General features: G+C 40.3%; 2 protein-coding genes across 3 annotated transcripts in view; one reads left to right on the top strand and one right to left on the bottom strand.

Moving 5' to 3' along the window:
- Nucleotides 1-23765, bottom strand: part of rnf123 (ring finger protein 123) — a 95341-nt gene that overhangs the window by 24963 nt on the left and 46613 nt on the right. For both annotated transcript variants that reach the window (XM_080845726.1, XM_080845727.1), the window contains exon 37: nt 2856-3001. In XM_080845726.1, coding sequence (XP_080701852.1) covers nt 2856-3001 — 146 coding nt within the window. The remainder of the gene's footprint in view (nt 1-2855; nt 3002-23765) is intronic.
- Nucleotides 7203-8639, top strand: amigo3 (adhesion molecule with Ig-like domain 3; the record flags this gene model as incomplete). The annotated part of the gene is made up of 1 exon (XM_080846674.1): nt 7203-8639. One exon carries the CDS (start codon nt 7203-7205, stop codon nt 8637-8639), a length of 1437 nt encoding a protein of 478 aa, XP_080702800.1.

Genomic DNA, 23765 nt, shown 5'->3' with positions numbered 1-23765 from the left:
AACAAAGATGGCGCCGAGCTTAGTGGGACATATTTGATATGATTTAAGCTATCTACACGACTTTTTTTATGTCTACATTGACTCGGTTAGTTGTGTATGTGCAACACGAATGTTGCCGAGGATAGTAGCTCTTAACTGAAGCACTCTAGACCTTTACTGATAGGTTATGCTAACGCGTAGACAAAAAAAACATTGAAACAAATGGTAGCTTCTAGCCTTGAGTGCTAATTAAGTAACGTGAGCAGGCATATCTCAACAGATATTGACAGCGCATTCATTTTGAAAGAGGAACAGAGAAACGCGATCAAGGCATTTGTCGATTGAAAAGATGTTCAGGGTTAGGGTTAGGGCTAACCCTAGATGGATCAGGTAAAAGTTTAATCTATCAGATGGTAATACTACGTTGCTCTGATTGGTTCTAGGTATCCAATTCAGCGAAGAGGCATTTTCTTTCCTGGTTCGTTGAAACACGCCCCATAATCACAGCCCAATGGTTCAGTATCAGACTCATATTCTGACTAGAATTATGAGTATGACATCGTCAGGCTAGCAAAAGTGAGTTAAGACCTATAAACTGTGCCACAGGGAAATTACAATTGTTACTCAAGTTAGTAAAATGCGCCACAACTTGAGGTTATAAAATTCCTTGGACATCGAAACTAAATAAATAAACAAACAAACAAATGAATAAATACATAAAGATGTCTAAAGATCATAGTTAGTGTGCTTGCCCGTAGGGTCAGCACACTATTGTTCTTCTTAAGTTTTCTTTATTCTCCTTTCTGCCGTGTTTTTCTTGCGACGCATCAGGCCTCGCCCGATTGAGATAGAGACGCCGTTCAAACACCGAAACGTCAAACAGGAAACCTCTTTTTCATCACCTTTTTTCCCCATAGACTCTGTGGCTTTGTGACATCATAATAGTGTCTTTGAACTGGCTTGCAGCTGTGCTTCACTGACACCTGCCCCAATTGACCCTTCGCTAAGCCACACCCCAAAACCGCCCCAGCCCAATCGTAGTTTAGCAACGGGTAACTAAGCGCGGAGGACCTGACAAGCTTTTGGCAAAGTGAAGATTCCGAAGCAAGCTAATGTTAGCAAGCGAGCTAACTCATCTCAGTATTGCTTGCATATAATTACGGTCCTTTGTTCACAATGCACATATTTTAACGTAAAATGAGACTATAAGATACATATCTACTGTTCGCGTTTGACATACTGTTGAATGTATTTTGGCACTTTGTTAAGTGTCCAACATGAGGACAAGCTAATGTAATTAAGCTAGCGGATAGTTAACTCATCTCAGTATTGCTTGCAAATGATTACGGTTCTTTGTTTAGAATGCATACATTTTAACGTAAAATAAAATGGTAAGAGACAAGATGCAGACTCGCTTTTTACATACTGTAAATGACGGCCGACACACGACTTCCCCAATCCGATTGCTGCTCTCCCTGTGTCAGTTCCTACGTGGGAGCATCAGGGGGGTTGCCGGAGGTTTCAATATGTATTTCCCCATTGTCTGTCTTCGCGCAGATATCATGTATGTATCCCTCAAAAGCATACTGAAGCCCCTTTTGCCTCGTTCTTTCAGAGATCTCCCCTGAACTCCAGAAATTAGTAATTATGTCTCTGCGGACGTCAGATAACGGCACTTATCATTGAGATTGATATGCCAGGTACGAAAGCTTGTCAGGCGTAGCAACAGTAGTTAAGGTGGGCAGGGCTTAGCGAAGGGTCAATTCCAAGGCACTTGTTCTCTCTGTCATGGCCGCAACAGAGCAAGCACACTCTCGCAGTTCGTTCACGAAACGCATTCTAGTTTAACTTGTCTCTGTAGCAAGCAACTAGCCAAAACTGTGTTTAAAATGCTGCTAGCCCTTCTTCTACTTTTAATGTATGTTATGTATGTTAATGTTATATGTTATATGTTTTATTGTTATAGTGTTACAGAGTTATATGTTGTTCTTGAAATTGCTGTATGTTAATATTATATGTTATATGTTTTATTGTTATAGTGTTATAGAGTTATATTAGTCTGGGAAGTCCCGCCCCACTTCTTCCGGCCAAATTGATTTTGCCTCTGCACTGGGTCTGGCCAACTTTGGATAGCCGTTCATTTCAAGATTTCCAGAATCCTTGGAGCCAATCACAAACTGGCTTTTGGCTACCTGGCGCGCCATTGGCGGATTTAAACTTACCACGGCTACGTTACAAAATCTACTGCACGGAGAGTTTTTAAACATTGGACATGGTGGCCACCGAAGTACCGCAAAACTTCGATAAGGCAAGTTTTCTTTGAAAACAGAACAGAAACTTGCCCTGGAACAATTCATACAGAAAAAATATGTGTTTGCTTTATTACCGATCGTTGTATCGTTGTATAGTATCGTTGGTCTGATTGGTTAAAGGCGTGTCCAATTACGTGAGTGAAGTGGATCGCTAATGAGTAGTTGGCCAGACTAACTGAGCAAATGAAATGCAGTGAAGGGGCAGGGAATTCCCAGACAAGAGTTATATGTTATTTTTTGGTAAATGTTACTTGTTATCTGTATGACGTCTACTGCGTATATGATGATGCTGGCCAAGTCTTAAGAATTTTGCTGTGCTGAAGCAATTTGGCTTTCCTATCATCTTATTATAGGCACCACAGTGTCCTGTAAGTCCTTACATGTTATAAGTCGTTACTTTCAGTTTATTTTTTACCATTTCAAATATAACTCTGCTTTGTTACGTTTTCCTAGAGCGACATGACTACCAAGGTCCCAAATGAGCCCCACCTTCCCATAAAAAACATGAGCCTGCAGTATAGCCCAGCAAGATGCCCCCTGGCCACAGGAAAGAGGTGTACTCACAGGCATGCAGAGAGAAGTGCTTGCGGTCAGTCCCAGTTCCAGTTGGTGTTGCAGTTGCACTGGCTTCCCCCTCCCCAAGCAGGTGCTGGATGGAGTGAAGCTGAAAACAGGGGTCTGATAGGAGAACGGATGCTGCCCTTGCGACTCTGAAAAACAGTGACAACATTTGTATTAGTGTCATCCTTTTTATATGATATGTATTTACATTTTTGGAATGTAACCCAATATCTCTCACTAACTCCACCAACTCAATAACTCCGGATTATAACTGAACAGACCAATAAGTAAAGGAAATTCGAGAACAATCAATTCATCATAATTAACCCAAAAATCCCTTAACACATTTTGAAAATCATCTAGAAGATCAGATTTTGAAATAAGGTGAATATGAAGTTGACAGTAAGAGATGGGCTGGGTATTTCCCTGAGCCTATTTGAGTGTTGTTCTATCCACTGTCTGTGAGAGTGGCAGAAGCCAAGAGATAATTTCACTGGTGCCAAGATATTTACTGGGACAGAACATATCAGTGTGTCTATCCAAGAGAGGAATATCTGCTATCAGTCTGCTTACAATGACTCTTCTGAAGATGTTCACCCTTGCATCAACCTCTTGTGAGATAAGTATAAAAAATGAACACAACACAAAATTATTTGTTATTCATCCTAATAATTTAAACCAGCCGCAGCCCTGAGAGTAACAGCATATAAATGGCATGGTTAGCCCTTTTAATGACCAAGATAGAACCACAAAGTAGTGAAATTACGCTGAAAATAGTTTAGGGATCATTAAGCTTAATCTTATGTGCAAGAGTGATTTTACATCAGTCTCAAGCACAAACAGACAATCTTGAAAAGGTAACCAGATGATGCCACCTTTAGAAGCAGTGTCTTCAAAACTACTTTGATGCAAGCAAAATATGTGTGTGTGTGTGTGTGTGTGTGTGTGTCCAACACTGGCCCTAAGACTTTTTTAATGCTTAGAAAATCTACACTGGTACAGGAGTCATTTTTAATAATTGAACAGGGAACAGAACAGAGAATCCTGTGACACCTCAGTGACACTAACTCTGCAAGGTGACAGCCAAGAAAATCCTGTCACAATTTTTTCCTGATATTTCCTTTCCATGTTTAAAAATAGGAGCAGTAAAATGAAGAAAACAACTTTTTCCGACCTCCATTTTTCGGTAAATGGCATGTCTCTTGATGTACTTTGTCATGGTGTTTGTCATCTTCCAAATTATCTGCACAGTGCAGATAAAAAGATTTTTGTGCAACTGAACAGGAACAATGATGTTTCTCATCTCAACATACAGATCTTTCTTGCTTTTGCACTAGAACATCTTCATGTTTCTTTAGTCACTAAATCTATTTAGGCCAATATATTGGACCAAAAACATTTAAAATAGCCCTGAGGTGTGTATTTGTTGCCAATCACCATTCCCAGTCTGGACACTGAAGATTCTGGAGTCCGGGGCCGCTCAGCCACTTTTGGACATTATTATACTATCTCTCCGTAAAAAAAGAAACAACTATGATGCAGCAAGTGCTCTAAATCTCAGCCAGAGATAAATAAATAGACATTGATAATGTTGGAAACGAGTCCTATCTCCGTTCCTGGCCACAGCCTTCTGTGGTTTACCCCTGTTTTATCTCAGCTCAGTCCAATTCTTTGTTTTAAGCTTGCTTTTCTTCAATGGTCTTCTTCTGCTAACTTCTCTTTGTCATGTTAGCTGTAGTAGGCAAATGAGGGATGGGCAGTTTTTTCATTGCTGGTGGGTGATAATCTGCCATTGTTGACATGATTATCCACCATCTGCCATTGTTTGTATGACAAAAAGTTATTTTTACACAGGTTACCTACTACAGCGTTAAGGTGTTTGGATCACACAGAAGAAAATTGTCAGATGCAGAACAACTCCATGCTGAAGGAGTGCTTGACACCACCTGTCAAGTCTGGTGGAAGAGATATGATTGGGGTGCATTGGTGCATGTTAAGTGGGAAATTTGTACAGAGTAACATTTTTGGTGGTGGGCTATAACTCAATTCTACATTGTCATGTTGCACGCTGTGACAGCACTTGCCTTGAACCAATTTATCCTACAAGCGGACAATGACCCCAAAGCACTGCTCCAAGACCCTTTTTAAGGAAAACTCTGTCAAGCTGTATAGCTGCAAACTTAGGAGCGGTGAGAAGAAACTGCCAAAACTGATCTATTTTTTTCAAATGGTTAAATACAGTGTATTTCGTCTGAGGAATTACAGCCTGTCTATCCTCACTGAAATCACCCTCCATTTCATATGGGTAATTTCCCCTTCATTCATGATACTGTAACAGTGGTATTTCAAATGACAGCAGAGCCTTCTGAGAAAGTTATATATGATGGTGAGCTATTGTTTGCATTGTGCAGACTGGAGAAAATAGCAGCCCTTGGCGATGGCCCTCAGCACTAGATCAGAAGATCAGAAGTAATATTTTATGACAGCAGTCAGGGCATCAGACATCATGTCCACAGGGAAATAAAATTCAGTCAACATTGATACACACTCCACCATCAAAAATGCATGACAAAAAGTAATATGGGCAAACCTTTATTAATTTTTGTATAAAATAGTCACATGAACAGAACATCACATATTCTAACTGAGCAGAAATAATATACATCATGTAATACACTGATGACACACTCATATCATAAGACCTTCTTGAATACCAATCTTTTAAACATTATCACTATAATGCTATACTTTTTACATAGTTTGATTCGTCACTGGGACCCAATTAAAAGAGTTGGAGTGAGACCACTTTGATTTTCACAACCACCTTGTATTGCCTTAAAGGCTTGCCCTACCTCTCTATTTCCCCTTGGTTCTAAACCTGATAGTTAGCAGTCAACAGTGAAACAGGCATGTTGCACAACAAGAAAAAATGTCTGACAAATCAGCGCATGACAAAATCACTGATGTACGTCAAGGCAAAACAAATGCATGAAGAGTAAGCTATCGTGGAGCAAAAGGATGGAGCAAGAAAAACATGAGGTTTTCACAAGCCCTCCCTTCCACAACCCTGAGCTCTGACCAATCACTGCTCTGAGGGAGGGGTCAGAGAGGGAGGAGGATGTCAGAGCGAGTGTGAGAGAAGCACAAACAGAAAGAGCGAGTGTGTGAGAAAAGCAGAAAGAGAAAGAGCAGGTGAGAGAGAGAGAGAGAGAGGAGATGTATACATGAGAAAGAAAAGACAGAGGAAAGAGAGAGATCAATAAGGAGGGACACAGCTGAGTAAAGCTGCAAAGCAAATTCAATCATGTGACAACAGAGGCAAAAAGGAGAGAAGAAAGGAGTGACTCTGAGCAAATTGGAAAATGAAAGCATCACCCTTGAGTTGGGAAAGTACCAGAAGCAGAGGGAAGAAGGATGGAGAAACAGACTCAATTGCACTTGGATGTGAAGGGGAGCTCTGAAGATCCATCATAACACCACCCAAGAAGAATGCAACTTAAGTGTTGGGATCTTTGATGGAGATCGTGACGAGCACTTAGCAGAAACATGGGGGATGGATGTCCCGAGCTAAGGGGAAAAGCTGACAATCTGCCGGTAAATGTATGTGACTGCACTTGGATGACAATCCTCTGCCCAGAGCCCTTACCGTTGACCAAAGGGCATTACCAGATATGCAAACTAACAAAACCACGGGAAAGTGGCACACATAAAAAAAATTAAAAGACAATGCATTTCGATTCTTGACTGTTAAGATAGAAAACTGGGTGTTGCAGAAAACACGGGAGGCCAACTTCAGAAAAGCATCCTGACTCTCAGGCAGCACTTCAAGTGTTTTAATTTCAAGCAACTGAAGAAAAGCGGATCTCACTGTCACATACTGGAAATATCATGCAGGGCCCAACCGATGCTGTTCTCAATTGGGACATCTACTGTATCTTTTCATACTATTGGTAAGTAATATTTTTGATTTTTGATTTTTTAAACATTGATTTTGCTTGCATGTTCTAAAACACTTTCAAACTAAAGGATAAAAAGATGAATTTCTCCATTCTTTCTCAGATATCTTATCTTCATAAAGCACCGGTGGAAGGCACCTATTATTGAAATGATGTGATCAATTAGCTAATTGAATGGCTATGTTCTCATAGTCCTCCTCTTCTCTTCATTGCAGCTCTCCCAGCAGAATAAGCTTTTTCAACTACTTCAAACTGCTACACAGGGTGCTCTCTCCAGAAACTGGCATCTGATTCTTAAAAGGCACTGGGATGTGTTCAGACATTGTAGATTTTCTTTTTGTGAGAAAATTCTGTCTAATTTGCAAAACATTCCTACCAGTATACTGCAAGCATCATGTTGTGGGCTTGGGGTGTGGTCATAACCTTGCTGCTGGGCTCAGTTCCACTGCAACTGGCTGGAGGCAGCTGTCCTTCGGAGTGTTTGTGCGCTTCTGATATCCTCAGCTGTAGCTCCCTCGGCTTGAAGCAACTGCCTGCCACACTGCCCTCAACAGCTGCCACAGTCGACTTTAACCACAATCAACTGTTACAGCTTGAAGAAGGCAGCTTTGCAGGACTGCCTCGTCTGGATTCACTACAACTGGCCCACAACCGACTTTTAAAGCTGGCAAGAGGAACCTTCCGAAATGCTAGCAGCCTGAGGCACCTGGACCTGTCATCCAACCTCCTACAAGTTGTGGAGCTGCACTACTTCCAAGAGTTGGTCGGGATGGAAGAGCTACTTCTCTTCAACAACCGCATCACCCAAGTGGAGAGTTTAGCTGGGCTTAGCAACCTGCGCAAAGCCTACCTGAGCCACAACCTCCTCACAGACTTCCCCTTTTTTTCAATACAGGAGCACAGCCACCCTTTCCTGAGCACACTGGACCTCTCCTCCAATCGCATGCCTAAACTACCATTGGAGGACATCTGGGCCTTACCGATAGCAGTGCAGAGTGGCCTCTTTCTGCACAACAACACACTGATCTGTGAGTGCTCCATGTACAGTCTATTCCTGCACTGGGAGCAGCGGGGCTTTGCCCCAGCTCGGGAATACCACCAAGACCACACCTGTCTGTTGTATGGAGAACGAAGAGCTTCAGTACGATTCTTCCAGCATAGACGCTTCTTTGAAAACTGCACTCTGCGCATGCCACAGGTGGGAGAGAGAGACAACAGCCTGCTGGCCTACGTCGGTGATTCAATCACACTTGAGTGCCAGACTTCACTGCAAGGGCAGCACATGAGATACTTCTGGGTTTCGCCCCACCAGGAGTACATCGCACCCCCAGGCAACAATGGCTCACTGCACATGCATGCAAATGGGAGTCTGGAACTCATCTCCGCACAGGTGAAAGATTCTGGAGTATACTGGTGTATTGCCCTGAACCATCTGCGCAATGAGACACGAGAGGTGAATGTGACAGTGGTGCCGCGGCACGAGGAGTATGAGCCCTTCAATACCGGCTTCACCACCCTGCTGGGCTGCGTGGTGACCTTGATTCTTGTCCTCATGTACCTTTACCTGACACCCTGTCACTGCTGGTGCCGTAAGCAGCCCCCCACCACTCCCAGCCCGGCCAATGAGTGCAGTGCGCAGACATCCATCCTGACACCCACGCCCCCCACCACCACTGAGGGACCCGGCCGTAAGGTCAGTAATATCAAGCACGTGGTGTTTCGGGAGCCTGTCAGGGAGGTGCAGAATGGGCGGCTGCACATAAAACCTAAGGTGCGTCACGATGCAGAGTCTGTGACCTCTGTTTTTTCGGACACACTCATCATGCCGTAGCCTCCCTCCTGCCCGTACACCCACCGCTCCCCTCACCCAAACCCCAGCCTGACGACTGAGTGGTGCCCTCCACCAGGGCAGCCAGCCTTACAGCCTCTGAGAACAGGGCAAAATACTGCAAACCCTAGATAAGTGGGGTAGAAGAAATAAAGAAAGGAGTGAGAGAGGATATTTTATGATACCAGAGTAAGACGTACAGAGGCAAGACAGAGTGCCTCATATAAGTACCTGCAAACACTAAGACTAAAGGGTGGCCTCTCCTTTAGTACCTTTAGCTTTGAATGCCTTCTTAAGAAATATACATAATCCAGTGCATTATACAGAAGCACCTTTTCCTTTTCACAAAAATCCCAGTCGTTTCAGAGACCTACAAATGCTGTTGTATATGTATATATGTTCAGTGGAGACCTACAGATGCTGTTGTATATTTATTTATACATGTTCAGCAGAGAACTTTTCAGTGGAAAAGGACACACCAACGACAACTGTGACCAATTATGGATTCCATTCCCACTGTGACTCACAGCACATTTTTTTTTATTTTACTAGCTACTTCATTTAGATAAAATGGGGGTTGGGGGATAGAGGAGGAATTGTGCTTTGTATGCACTCTAAGACAGAAAAGGGTAATTGAAATGTCTCCTTTTGATGTTTGCCCATCTTGAGGTGTTGACTTGACTTATTGACTAATATCAGCAGGGAAATGGATATTGACCAAATGACAAGAACACATCTTTCATGGACAATAACAGCTTGACAACTGAAGGGGTGGAACAGACAGATCACTTCCATCTTGTAACCTTCCCACCATGCCATCATTCAACCCTTCTTTTCCCTTCATTAACACCTTCCCTTTTCCCCTTTACCTATGCCCTAATAAACCATTCTGCTTAAACATCTCAGGTAAACGTCTGCTTGTTATTGTGAGACAGAGGGGAAACAAAACAAAACATTGAATCTGTGTGCATGTGTGTGGTAGTAGTAGTAGTAGTAGTAAGGTCTAAGGGGGATAGAGTGAACTTTCTTAATAAACATTTTTGATGCTGTGTTTTCTGATAACCTGCCCAGTGGTGCAATGAAACAAGATAATGTTAATAAACAGATACATTACTAATAATCAGAATCTACCTCTATAACTAACAACTACAAATGATGCTTAACATCCATATGATGTGTTTATGCATGATTCCAACATCCAGCACAATTAACCTCATTGATAATGATCCATGCAGTCGATAACTGTCCAAAAGTGGCACATTTCCTGGAAAAATATTTCATCATGTCCTACGACCAAAACTATTTGATCAAGGTGATGAGCTTCTTAATGTGATCATCTAAGATAGTGGACAGACATGAGATCCAGACACACAGACACACAGACTCTATTTATGTTAAAGTGAAAACTCAAAGGAAACCCAGAATGGACAGGGTTCTACGCACAAAAGGATAGAGTGAAGCAGGACATTGTTGGACAGGCGGTCATGTGATGCACAAAAAAATCTCTTAATGATTCATATGCACAGCTGCGGCAAGTGCAATGACACACACATTCTGACCTGAAATGCAGCATGTCATTGTAAACAGTCCTGATGTGTGCATGTGGGATAGACATGCCAGATAATACATGTTCTACAAACACTTATCAGCATAATGGAATTGTTCAATTATATGTGGGCCACACAAAAGTCAGCTCTACCCACTAACGTAACGGTGGCATGATATAGAGCTGTGCAGTGAATAAACTTCATGCCACGACACTTTAAGATTACAGTTACACAATGGCAACAAAATACTTATAAAGCAAAATGTACAAATATACAGGTGTCAGCTTTGAGGTTGCATCTCAACACTATGGTCCTACTTACAGTAACTTTTTGTTCACAAATCAAAATTCATCCCCTTTCATCATTACACTAAATTTCAGTTTTTGTTGTCAATGCACAACCAGTCAACACTAAATGCATTTTAACTGGACTGATTGCGTCACAGTGTCAATAGAAAGAGAGAAAGAAACAGAAAGACACTTTGTTTTACCATTACCAACATATACTGACATAATATTATCATCTAAATTGGCTCAACATCATTTAGCCCAACTCAGCTGCAAGAAAACTGGGTATCATGATTGAAGGCCATCTTAGTTTCTCCTTGTATGTGGCCTCTGCCTGGCCTCTTTTTGCTACTTTTTATGGACTACTGACACCCTTCTTCTAACAGGCTTTCCTGCATGCATGATGATGATGCAGATGATCCAGAAAACGATGGCACGTCTGTTTTTTGATCAGCCAAAGAAGACATCCCCCAACCACCCCTCTGCTGATCACTCTTCACTGGCTCCCTGTAGTAGCTTGAATTCAACCCAAATCTCTTACCTCACGTGACTACAGAGATGGTAATGGATCTAGACTATTCATTCTGTCATTGCAATCAACTGCCCCTCTGGACCAGTTTGTTCTTTTGAGGAACAATGGTTGTGTCTACCTTCTCGGTCATTCAGATCTTGGCTGGACCGGTTTATTCAGATCTACTGCCCCTCTGGACCAGTTTGTTCTTCTGAGGAACAATGGCTGTGTCTACCTTCTCTGTCATTTAGATCTACTGCCCCTTTGGACCAGTTCATTCAGGTCTACTGCCCCTCTGAACCAGTTCATTCAGATCTACTGCCCCTCTGGATCAGTTTTTTCTTCTGAGGAACAATGGCTGTCCACCTTCTTTTCAGATCAAGAGATCACACTACACACCGGCCACTCATTTGTAATACCTTGGTAGTGGAATGACCTAGCCCTTTTTGCCTGTTCTTTTCAAATAAATGCTTTGTTTTTTTTCAAAAATCATTTAGAGGCTGATCTCGAAAGCCGATCTGTTATGCCAATGTATTTGTTATATTCCCCTAAGCATATGTTACAAACATTTAAGATAGTAGCCAGTGTATGATGTTGTATAGGTTATTAAATATTAAATAATTAAATTATAATATATTATTGATATTGTTGTGTGCACTCTGCATTTATTTTGTTATTGTTAAAGTTCTACATTTTTAATAACATTTCTTATGTTGCTTTGTATTAATGCTGCTAAATACTCAACCATAACCTTATCATTTCATACTTTCAAGCCACAACTCAAACTAGCTTTGCATACATATTGTATGTTGTCTGCATTTCCCTTCTGTCCAGCACATTAATGTATTACTGAATTATCATCATTAACACAGTTGGTTATTCTGCAGACCAGTGTTTCTAGAGAAACTGTATCCACTGTAGGCACTGAAGCAGTTTAAAAATTGTCAGCCTTATTCAACTTCATGAGTTCTGATTTGCCCATATCTGACCCAATGCATCTCTCAGCCATTTGAGTTGAATAGAAAACAATCATCCAAAATAATGCAAATGCTATTGCATTAAAGCAAAAGGGTTTTTCAGTCAAAGAAAAAGATATCTTCTTTTGTATATCTAATAATAATGCTAAACTAAAGATCAACGCTGAAAACATCGATTTATTATCAAAAGCAATAAATGTTATAATGATAATTTGATAATAAATAAATACAATCTGCTGTAATCCAAACATACTGTATATCTGCAAAATATATTTATACATTGTGTGATATGTACACACACACACACACACACACACACACACACACACACACACACACACACACACACACACACACACACACACAGACAGACAGACAGACAGACTGGAATACACCCTAAATCAACTCAAAGAAATGCGGAAGCTAAAACGGAGTAACTAGTTTTTTTTAACAGTATAAACACCATAGACACAAAATGATCAAGGCAATACCAATGGTCAATCATTTTTCTCCATCAAATGAGATACAAATTGAAGGAAACAATAAGTTCTATCAATAAGATATTATGAGTTTTTTTGGAAATATCAATATTGAAAATTTGCTTTCATTAAAGAATTGTGTAGCAATTACAAGTTTTGCTGCATTACAGTTTAACTGCATCCCTAAAAAGGTCTTACATAGGTCCATCACTTTGGGTCACGGTCTTGTTGTGAGATAAAATCTGATGATCAAGAGAAATGTGAGGCACCTGAGCTAAGTGTAGCAAAGCATCTGAATACTTGTGTCAATGACATATTTCAGTTTTTCCTTTTTAATAAATTTCTTAAATAAAAAATTAAAAATAGAAAATCCTGTTTTCGCCTTGTCATAATGGGATACTGAGTGTAGATTGATTACACACTAATTATTTAAATGATTTAAGCACAATGCTGCAACAAAATGTGAAAAAAGTTAAAGGCTCTAAAAACACCTTCTGAACACAATGCAAATAAATGTATATAAGTAAGATATTATTCCTGAGGGAGGATAAAATATATGTTTGGCAGTGTGGGGTGGAGTCCTGAGTGAGTTGATGTTAATTGGCTGGCTTTGCTAATGAGATTGCAGTATGCCTTGTAAACAGAGCCACTGCAGCATTCATCTGTCAATTTTGACTGACACGTCACCAGTAATGCAGGCAACTAATTAAATTGACAGCCCATTTGAAGACTGTTTGCTTACTAGTAAGGCAACTGAACGTGAAGGGATAAATCACCAAGACATGTGAGGACAAAGAAGGATATCCAATCTGATCCAAACTAAGAGAGTGGTTACTGAACATAAACATCAGAACTGGATGAGCTGCGTGTTACTGTTGCGTGTTAGTTACCTCAGCATATGACTGAACCAGGATGCCCTGGGGTTGGAGTATGAGCTGGAGGAGGAATTGGAATGCACTTGGAAATGCTCTGCTGGGAAACCCTGGGTCCAGTATTCATGTGGATGGCATGGGAATAACTTCCCCGATGGCAGTGGCCTAATTAATAGGATAATGCACCCTGTCACACTGCACAGATTGTTTAGGAATAGTTCTGGGAAAGTGAAAAATTCAAAACAACCGGTAACACTGCAGCCTCACTCACAGGATCATTAATATGATTGTTTCATATCAAACATGCATTGTAAAGCCAATATGTACATCTAAAAAGTAAACTTCATGCTTAATTCAAGGATGCTTAATTCAAGTAAAAAAAACACCTGCCATACTATTTGAGAGAATGCAGAAGACCCCTTGGTTGAGATCTATTGTATGACTTGTACGACTATCTGTTAGCTAAAAACTTCCTCTGATTCCAAATGGGAAAAGCACAAAGCTTCTATGAGAGCACCATTTCCCTAGTCAAAGGCAGTGAAATATTGGTTTTAATAACATGAACACTGTTGTACTATAACTGACACTATGTAAAACATTGCCTTATCTATAATAAATCAGCATACTGTGTGTGCACCATGTGTTTTCCATGGTTACACTCACAGATTTTGCACTGTATGTACAGATAATGCAGCTTCTTGTTAATGCTAATTCAAATCCATTCACTCAGGTTGTGCTAAAGGGGTGCTGTGACCTCTCTGTCCCACTCTGGTAATTCTGGAAGAGGTGTTGAGCATGACATACACCTTAAATGGTGGAGTTTCTGTCATAACTTCGATTACAACAGTATTTCAGTATACACCTTCCCTCTCTACCTTTAAGAAGATCTTAAAGACCCAACTCTTCAGAGAGCACCTCCATTCCTAACTTGCACTTCTTCTTGTACTTAACTTGCACTTACAGCAGTTACATTCCTACACTTTTTAAATATTTTTTATGTAAAATAGTATTTATTGTTACACCAGATCTTTATTGCTCGTAGCTTGATTGTTCTCTCCTTTGTACGTCGCTTTGGATAAAGGCGCCTGCTAAATGACTTAATGTAAATGTGTTTCGGAGAAACATCCCCTGGACATCCTGACCTGCTGTGATCACCAGCAACATCTTTTAGACTGGATTTGGACACAGCTTGTGTCACCAAATCCCTACTTGTGATCGTTTTGTGATCATTTGAAAAGAGTAGACTAAGGTACACTGATGAAATCTGACGAGAGCTTTGGACTATTTCTCCTCCCCTTCTGTTTCTTCTTTCCCTCTAAAGATATTATTTCCCAGGCAGACAACCACCAATCACTGCCCTGTCCCTGATCTATGATCGACCACCAATCACTGCCGTGTCCCTGATCTATGGACTACCCCCTCGTCTCTCCAGCAACCTGCGAGGACAGCACAGCAGTCATGACTCCTGCTGACTATAAATACACAGCATTCAGGAACTAATTTTTCTGCCCACAGCAAGCATTCAGCTCTCAACCCTCTCCACAATAACCCACAGCAGGACATATGCCATTCAAACTCATGGGACTTTTGAATAACATGCTGTCATTTTGACATAGCAGTGCATGTAAATATAATATTATGGCTACTTAGTGAAGGAAAGGTCAAATTAGAGTGCAGATTGAACTCCAGACTAATGGTAATACCTGTTCTTCTCCAAGCCTCAACATTAGGCATGAGCATTAACATGTTTTAGCTGGAAAATCAATGCAAAGTATGACCATGACTGTGAAGGACTATGAGAATGGATTAACAATAAAACAGTCTACATTTGTGTCATAGCATATTGTTTCATGGGAGCTAACCACAAGCTAACCAATGAAAACCATAACTGTGGACACTATTTCATTTCCTCATTCTTTTAAATGTCTGATGCTAAATATTATATTAATATAAACATACCTGGATGTGCATAACATGAAAATGAATCACAATGTTACAAGATATTTTGAACTTGCCATGCTCAAAAAAAGGAAACGTTATGTAGTTTCATTTGGCAAGCTTGGCATTATCAATATCTCTTTTTTTCCGTAAAGCTATTGATATTGATAATCTATTATTTACACATGTTTTAATGTTTACACGTTTCTGTAAATGTTCAGCCTGAAAAACAAGGAAATCTTTATTGCGTATATCATTCTTTATTATCCTTTTATTCATAAAAAATAAAAATCTATACCGGGAACATCTGGTGGGGTCGACATAGATTGTCAGTGACGGAGTATATGATGTGACTTTTCCACCACACCTTTGGCTCTTTGGTGTCGTAACATGGCTTAGCTGCACAGTTATAGACCGGAAGACAAGGGTGGGAAGTGTGGTGACTGCTCTCCTCCTTCCCACCTCAATGAGCACTTTTAATAAAACACTACTTAGGCCATAAATAATCAGTGGCAGAGATGAGGCAGAAAGGAACCTTCTCTTGCTTCAATGGACAAAAACTGACCTCAGGCCACACACAATAGGGTGAAGTGTAGTGTCCCCCAACCAACCTCTTTCTCCTCCTCAAAACCCACGAAGCAAACCACATTGGGTCCAAATCTTATTAGTGGAGCACTGCCAGCTGCAACAGATGCCTTTTAGACAGCAGTAATGGAGGCAAATTGATTTCTGCAACTGCTACAGGAGTGCCCATGCAGGAGACTCCAAGAAAACCACCACACTCCATCTGTGCCAGACTGACAGTGTTAATATTGATGCCTTTGTTGCCGAGATCGCTCCTTCATGAGGCATAATCAGGAAAAAAAGGCCCCTCCAGTCTGTTTTGCCTGGCAGTCTTGTTCGCATGTTGTATCTAACAAAGGAACCGATGTGAAGAATGGCCTGTCTGTAAGAAGACAGTGGTAGTGGATCAGCAGATTTGCAATTCATCTCTGCACATCTGTCTCCTTGTTTTTAGACAGATGTATTTTTCCTCCAGCATAAACCAGAAATGAGGTGTTAAGCAAACTGCTCCAAGAATACCAACCTATGCAAATCCAGCAGGCATCCAGTTAATTATCTGGATCATTTCACCCCCTTGTTTCAGCCCCCCCCGGCAGGCACTCTGCCCACCTTAAAGTCCAGCCGCTGTTCCTATTGGCATGCTAGTATTAGCTGTCCCCACCAAATCAGTGTGTGGCAAAGGGCTCTTGAGGGCTGGTTCAAGCCATCAGCTGGCACTGCTCCCAAAAAGCTCTTTTCCAGGGAAGCAATTATAGGCAAGCAGTGAGGGGAAGTAAAGGCCTTTTGAGGGATCCCTAGGCTCTTGCTCGCTTTCCCCCTGCTGACCATATTAATGATCTCCCCTCCCAGGATGACAATTAGAGCTCAGCAACCCCACCTACCACTTATGCATCCATCCATCCATTATGTCCCTTGGCAGTGTCAGGCCATGCACTGCTTAAAAAAAAAAAAAAAAAAGAATAGATGGATATGAGGATATGTGGAAATTCCTGACCACAGTGATTGAAACATGTACCATCTAGCTTTCTATTTCCTTTAGGTGTCACTAAGCTGCAAATCACAAATATAATGCTCACACCCCCTACAGACCATGAGCAGGAGCATGCATGCATGCATGCATTCCCATCCAATATCCTTTCAGGCATAGAAAAGTACTCAGCCTAATGTATGGGCATTTACACTGTTGATGCACAAGGCCCTAGTTTGCTTGATGATTGCAGCATCTTTAAATTTTAAACAGTGAATGTGTATTGCCAAAAGCACTACCCACCCAATATTTACTATTTTAAACAGCAAAGCATTTAAAATACCATATGCCTACACTAACAGGTAGATATTCCTTGTGTGATAGTTAGAAATATTTACATTAACTTTTTTGTTTAACATTTACACTTTTCCCCCAGCTTCCCCAGTTACAAAACTACACAATGTCTGATTGCCCTTAGAATACAAAACTTGGCAACATCATCCAAAAAAAACAAACAGCTGTGCTCCAAGTTCATCAAACCTTAAGGCCTTCCTGGCTTCCTCCGCTACCGCACTCATTCTCTCACCCATGTGGAAAGTGCAACTGAGTAACACATCTGATAAATGATCAACTGTTTACATGTCACTTGCGGCACAAGGCATAAATCAGGTCATGTCACCCATTCATCAGTCACAGTCATCTCAACCATTACAAATAAAAAATACAGCACTCACTAGCATACTCAGGGTTTGTTCATGCAACCGAACTTTGCTAATTCATTAGTACTTTCCTGACACATTTGCATTTAACCAGACAAACTAATCGAACAGTCTAACAATTTTCTTATTGCTGTCAAGGAAGTGTCTATTGCAATACGTACTGTTATTGTTTTATCGTCCAGGCCTATGTTTACAGTGGACCTTATATTCAACCTCATGTTCGGCCTCACAAACTCTGGCTCCTAGTAGCACTTACTGTGCAGCTTCTTGCTCCAATTTAGAACTTCTGTGCAAACACTGAAAAGATGGCCACCTGCATTTTGAAATACTCTGCCATCAGTGCCATAACATACTTCTAACCCACATTACTAATTTCCCTTGTCTCCCAGACCTGCTCACACCACATATTCAGACCCCTGGCTCACTGACATCCTCCAAGAGCAATGCTCTATACTGAAGGAGATGAAAGTGGCCAAAGTTTCAGAGCAGTCTTAAGCCCTTCTCTGACTTCTACCCTTGCTACGTACCTCACTGCCCACCATTACGCTTTACCTACAAAGTGGTACCCATCAGCGACCAATTCTCCTCACCAAGTGGAGATATTCCGTTTATCCCGGCTAACAACATATCACTCCCCTCTTACAGAGAAGCTTCTGGAATCTTTAACCATAAACACCAGATCCCCTCCATCCTTCTACACCTGCAGTCATCTCAACCGTTACAAATGATAAATACAGCACTCACTATAGGCAGCCAAAACATTTAACAGGTCTGCCTATATATATATAAATGAGGAAAAAAAAATCTTCTTCGACATTCAGAAAGTCTACTCTATATATATATGGGCCATTCTACCGAATTGGTGCAAAGTCAGGTCGGAAATATTTTGATTTTTTTTATGTTTTATTCCCAAAACTTTGTCCGTATGTATATTGTACCATATCTAAAGTACACTTATCTAGTAAAAGAACAGTCAATTTTTATATTGTATTTTCAGAATGTGTTGGAATGTTTTTCCTCTTCCAAAAATTGTCACTACCGAAACATCACATTTACTATAGTAAAAAAGTATTATTATTGACCTGTTCAGATTGTGTTTCCTTCCCTTCTCTGAAGAGTATTTTTACAAATATTTCTTGAAGGTTTTCACAATGAAATCCATAAAAATGAATTTTTTATCAAATTTTCAAGTTCAATTTATACAATTCATCAAAATCTAAGTGCAATATTTCTTTGTAAAATGCAAAATACTGATCATATTGATTCCAGAGTTGTTAATTGATGAAATTGAACATACATTAATCCAATCAGTATCATAACATTTTAGTTGATTACTCAATATACTTAATTTTTTACAAAACATCCTGTGTTTCGATAGTGCTGCACTGTTTCGGTAGTGACATCCAGTGTTTCGGTAGTGACTGCACTGTTGGATGGATGTTCATTTCTCTCCCAAAATCTTCCAAAAGGTGCTCTGGGCCGCCCTTTAGTCCACACAACACATTTATTTAAAAATTATGGGATTGAACTACTTACCATTTCATTTTGTCACTACTGAAATCATCAGGTCACTACCATATGTTTCGGTAGTGACTGTTTCGGTAGTGACAATTCTAGCTAACTTTAAGCATAAATAAAGAATTCTAACAAGCACACGGCATGCAAACACATCTTTGAAGAGGTGAACACACATACAAACATAAGATTTTCCATGAAACCCCAAAAGGTTTACTTAATTGAAGAAAACATGCGTTTCGGTAGTGACAATTCTTAAGGTTACACGTCGATTTTCAGACTTTGGAACACATTTATATAAAAACTATGGGATTTAGCTACTTACCATTCAACCATGAGGGTCAGAGATGCAGTGTCACTGCATGGTCAAAAATGCAGAGTCGTGGCTAAAACACAGGCTCAGCCAATGGACTAAAACTCTTGTGTTTCGGTAGTGACATGAAAACTAGGGACATGATTTTTTTGAGTATAGAAAATTGATTTAAAAATTAAACCCACAATAAATCTAAATATTCCAAGTCCTGTTTCAACCCAATCATAAAGATCTTTGAAATTAAATCATTGAAAAAAATCTAAAAAAATTGAAAAGTGTTATTTAAAGGCATTGAAATTTAGATGTCAGGGTTGGGGACAGCTACTTCCCAATAGAAAGTACCCTATAAATGATGATTTTGTATATATTTAGCTTATCACTATCTCATGTAATGCATTGGGTTTATATAGACCATAACATTTTCTAATTAAATATCTATGCCTAAATACCTAATTGTTTTGTAAATAGTTTTTATTGTTGAGGGACTGCATATTACACGAATTCGGTAGAATGGCCCATATACACAGTGGGGGCCAAAATTATTAGAACACCTGACAGATCTGAGAATAATTACCTTTTTTTGCCTCCAAAACATGATTTAATTTCATAATGTTCATGAAACATGCAGATGGCTGTTCTGAGCACAACAAATATCAGATGAAGTGAGTCCTACTGTTTTTATCCACTTTTAACTTTAATATGTGGTACGCCCACCTTTTGCAGCAATTACAGCAGCACATCTCTCTGGCATAGAGTCAATATATTTCTTGAGAACTTCAACACAAATGTTATCCCAGGCCTTCTGCAACTCAAGCCAAAGGCTTTCCTTGGAATGTCCAATAGATCTGTCGAGTTTATTTTCCAACTTGCCCCGAATTTGCTTGATGGGTTTGAAGTCCAGACTTTGAGAGGGCCGGTCCATCATTTTCAATGTTCCAGCAGATTCCTTGTCGCCAGTAGATCCGGCAATAGTTAAAATAATGTTTAGGGTCATTGTCCTCTTGGAAAATAAATCCAGGCTCAATAAGATGTCTCCAAGAAGGAACTCTGTGCCTCACCAGAATGTTGTGGTATACTTTTGTATCCATGATGCCATCAATTTAGCCAAAGTCACCTGTTCCTGAGGCTTAAATTGCACCTCACACTATAATACTACCCCCTCCTTGTAAACTGTTGGCAAGAGACACTAATTTTTATATCTCTCCCCCTCACTTCGTGGAACATCCACGCTTTGCTTTTTGCCAAACTATTCAAACCTGGACTCATCAGTACACAACACTTAAACCAATCTTTCTTTGTCCATTTCTTGTGTTCTTTTACAAAATGCAGGCGTTACACTCAATTGTTCTCTTTCAGTAATGTTTCTTTGCTGCTATTCTGCCAAAAAGTCCTTCTTCTCCCAGTTTTCGACAGTTCTTGAAGACACTGTTGCACCATTAGTCATTGAGATGTTGATCTCGTCACACAGTTCTTGTAAAGTCTTTCTTCGGTCCTGAAGACTGAGAATTTTGAGATGCTTCCTTGTGTGTTTGAGAGTTTCTTTTTGAAACCTCTCCCCTTTTGGTTCTGGTGCCATGGTGGTCTAAAGTGTACTTTACAGTGCTTGGACTGCATCTCAAGTCCTTGGCTATGCAGCAGTAACTCTAGCCAGGATAAAAAAAAAAGCCTTTATTCGAACCCGTTGCTCATTTGTTAGCTCCTTCTTCACCTTAGCCATGTTCAAAGAGCATCATGTGCTTCAAGACTGCTTCTAGAGGCTTTGGATCTATTCCATTTGGTGGTGTGGCCTCAGTGACAAAACCCTCATGTAGCCAATCACTTAATGAGCAGGATAGGCCTTCTACATTCAAAAGAATCGCCGAGCTGTGTCCTAAGACTCTTGCATCACCATCCATTTAACCACAATAACACCTGACAATGATTACACAAGTAATTTGGCTTCTTCTGTGCAGGAACATGATTGTGTGAATTTGACAGTGAAATAGGCCTAGCTTGTTTTTGTACGGAAAATGACCTAAATCTCATTATGATGGCTCTATTCTATGGTTTATAGAGCATAATGATGACTTTGTAGATATTTCATTAGTTTTTAAGGTATTTTAATGGCCAATTCAACAAAAACAACTGAAAACTCTTAAATATGTTCAGTGTTCTAATAATTTTGGCCACCACTGTATATATATATATATATATATATACACCATGGAAAGTCGTTAAGGAGATGGAATGGAATGGAAAATGGCTTTTTTGTAATTGAGACATGAGGATGGGCAGAGCTACAACTTGCACTGCAGTGAGCCAGCAGGGGCCCAAGACCTGTGGTTGCTTCAGTGTTCAGAGACAATGTGCTCTCCGTGGTTTTTACAGTCATTGGTATTTATCATTCACTACAGACCACACCTCCAAACAGATATTGTATTGTAATGTAACCAACTTCTATGGTCAAACTGTACAATTCTCCTCTTATCCTCATGTTCCCGACAACAAATGTTGCACAAACACTTGAACTTGGCTAATAAAACAGTTTGAGAGATGGTCAGACGTTACAAATATATGAAATGACAAATATACCAGGTCACAACTTTCATTGAAGAGGATACATAAACAGAGCAGTTTTCACTAGGGCTGAACGATTAATTGCATTTGCGATAAAATCACAATATGATAAAATAGGATTTTCTAACCGCAACATGCGCAATTACAACGTGGTCTAAAAATTAAAACATTAAAACAATTCTTAAGATGGTTCATTTTGCACACAGTGTTAAAAAAGTGCATGCCTTGTGTTTATACTTACAATGACTTTGTTTAAATTATTTAATGCACAGTGGCAAAGCCACCGATTTGTTGTTCTTGTTGAGCAGTGATGAGCAGGTTAATAAAAATGCAAAATGTGGGAAAGAATATTTTACACTAAATGTATCTAATATTGTGTTGGTCATATTGAAATCATTCATTACGTTTTGTTGGGGAAAAAAGGAGGATAAAATTTAAAAATTGCATATTAAATCGCAATATTGGGTGGGGGGGATTCGCAATTAGATTATTTTCCCAAATCGTTCAGCCCTAGTTTTCACACTGGTCTTGCATTTCTTGTGATCACCCACACACATCAGCAGACAGACCATTGTTCTCTTTCCAACATATCGCACACACAGAGAAAGAGAGAGCGAGAGAGGGAGAGAGAGAGAGAGAGAGTGAGAGTGAGAGTGAGTGAGAGAGAAAGAGAGACTTCCTGCCTTACGGCTAACCACATCCTTCACACTGGCAAGGAATAGGTGATACTTGAGTCACAGACAAGAGTTTATGTTTTTAAGCTAATTTTGAAAAACCCAAAGTGCGGAAGTGATGTCACAGATCTCTCTCTGTGTAGAACAGCGCACTAACGCTAATTTGTTTGGGAACGACTAACCTTGGCAGCTCCAATAGGACCCCACGGAAAGTCAAGACTGCACACACAGAAACAAACATACCCACACTCAAGGGACCCAATCCTGTATTATACCAGGCTATCTCTAGGCTGCAGTAGGCTAGCAGGTGAGTAACTCTGTGGTGCATGAACCCACTGAGCAAAAACTCACATGCACATGAACACAAATATGAATGCTGGAATAATGAGTAGTTTTCCCTGAGCAGCAAACCTACTGATTGTTACGGTTACACCAGGAAACTGTTACGAAACACAGTTTATGCAAAGCATTGTTGGACCATCTCCCAAGGCAAGGTAGCACTGTCCATCTTAGACTACAAGTGATCCAGTGCTGCACCAAACGATACAATTGTAGCTGCACTTTTTCTGCCATTATTTTGCAATTAGCTAGCTAGCGTTAGCAATATGCCTTGTGGAGAACTCTGGCCACACACATAAATTCACGGGCAGAGTGTGCGCAGGGATGCAGGCAGGTGCAGAAGAAAAGGCCTTTTACAGCCCAAAGAGTCTTTTTTATCTGTAGAGCGTTTTATTTATTCATTGCTGCCAGGATGAAAAGAGAATTTCAAGAAATATAACAAAAAATGCTTCTAAAATAAATCGCCTACTCTGCCTATAAACAGACTCTCAGACTGAAACAGGGCTTATCGTCTGTTCAGGCAGCTGGAAACTGGGGAAGTTTTCTTTTCTGAACGTCCCACTTCTAAATTGAGAGCGTTCACATAAGGACAAGCAATAAACAAGGAAGTGACTATTTTGTGCTGCTGCAGTTTTTCCACTTTATCCACTTGCAGAATGCATCTGTTTACAGCTTACACATTTTTTTTTACTATACTTATGTCTTATGTATGCATTGCGTGCCAGCCTATTAACCTGTAATATACAAATGCCATCATTACTTTCACCCTCAATAAAAGACTTAAAGGAAGCTGAAGCTGCAGTATTACAGCCGGCTCTTCAGATGAATTGGTTGATGCTTCTAAAACACAACTTTTTAAAAAATGGCATAG

The sequence above is a fragment of the Sprattus sprattus genome, assembly GCF_963457725.1.
Source record: "Sprattus sprattus genome assembly, chromosome: 10".
NCBI classification, from domain to species: Eukaryota; Metazoa; Chordata; class Actinopteri; order Clupeiformes; family Clupeidae; genus Sprattus; species Sprattus sprattus.
The sequence above is the reverse complement of the archived record's forward strand: the minus strand, read 5'-3'. Positions and strand labels throughout refer to the sequence as shown.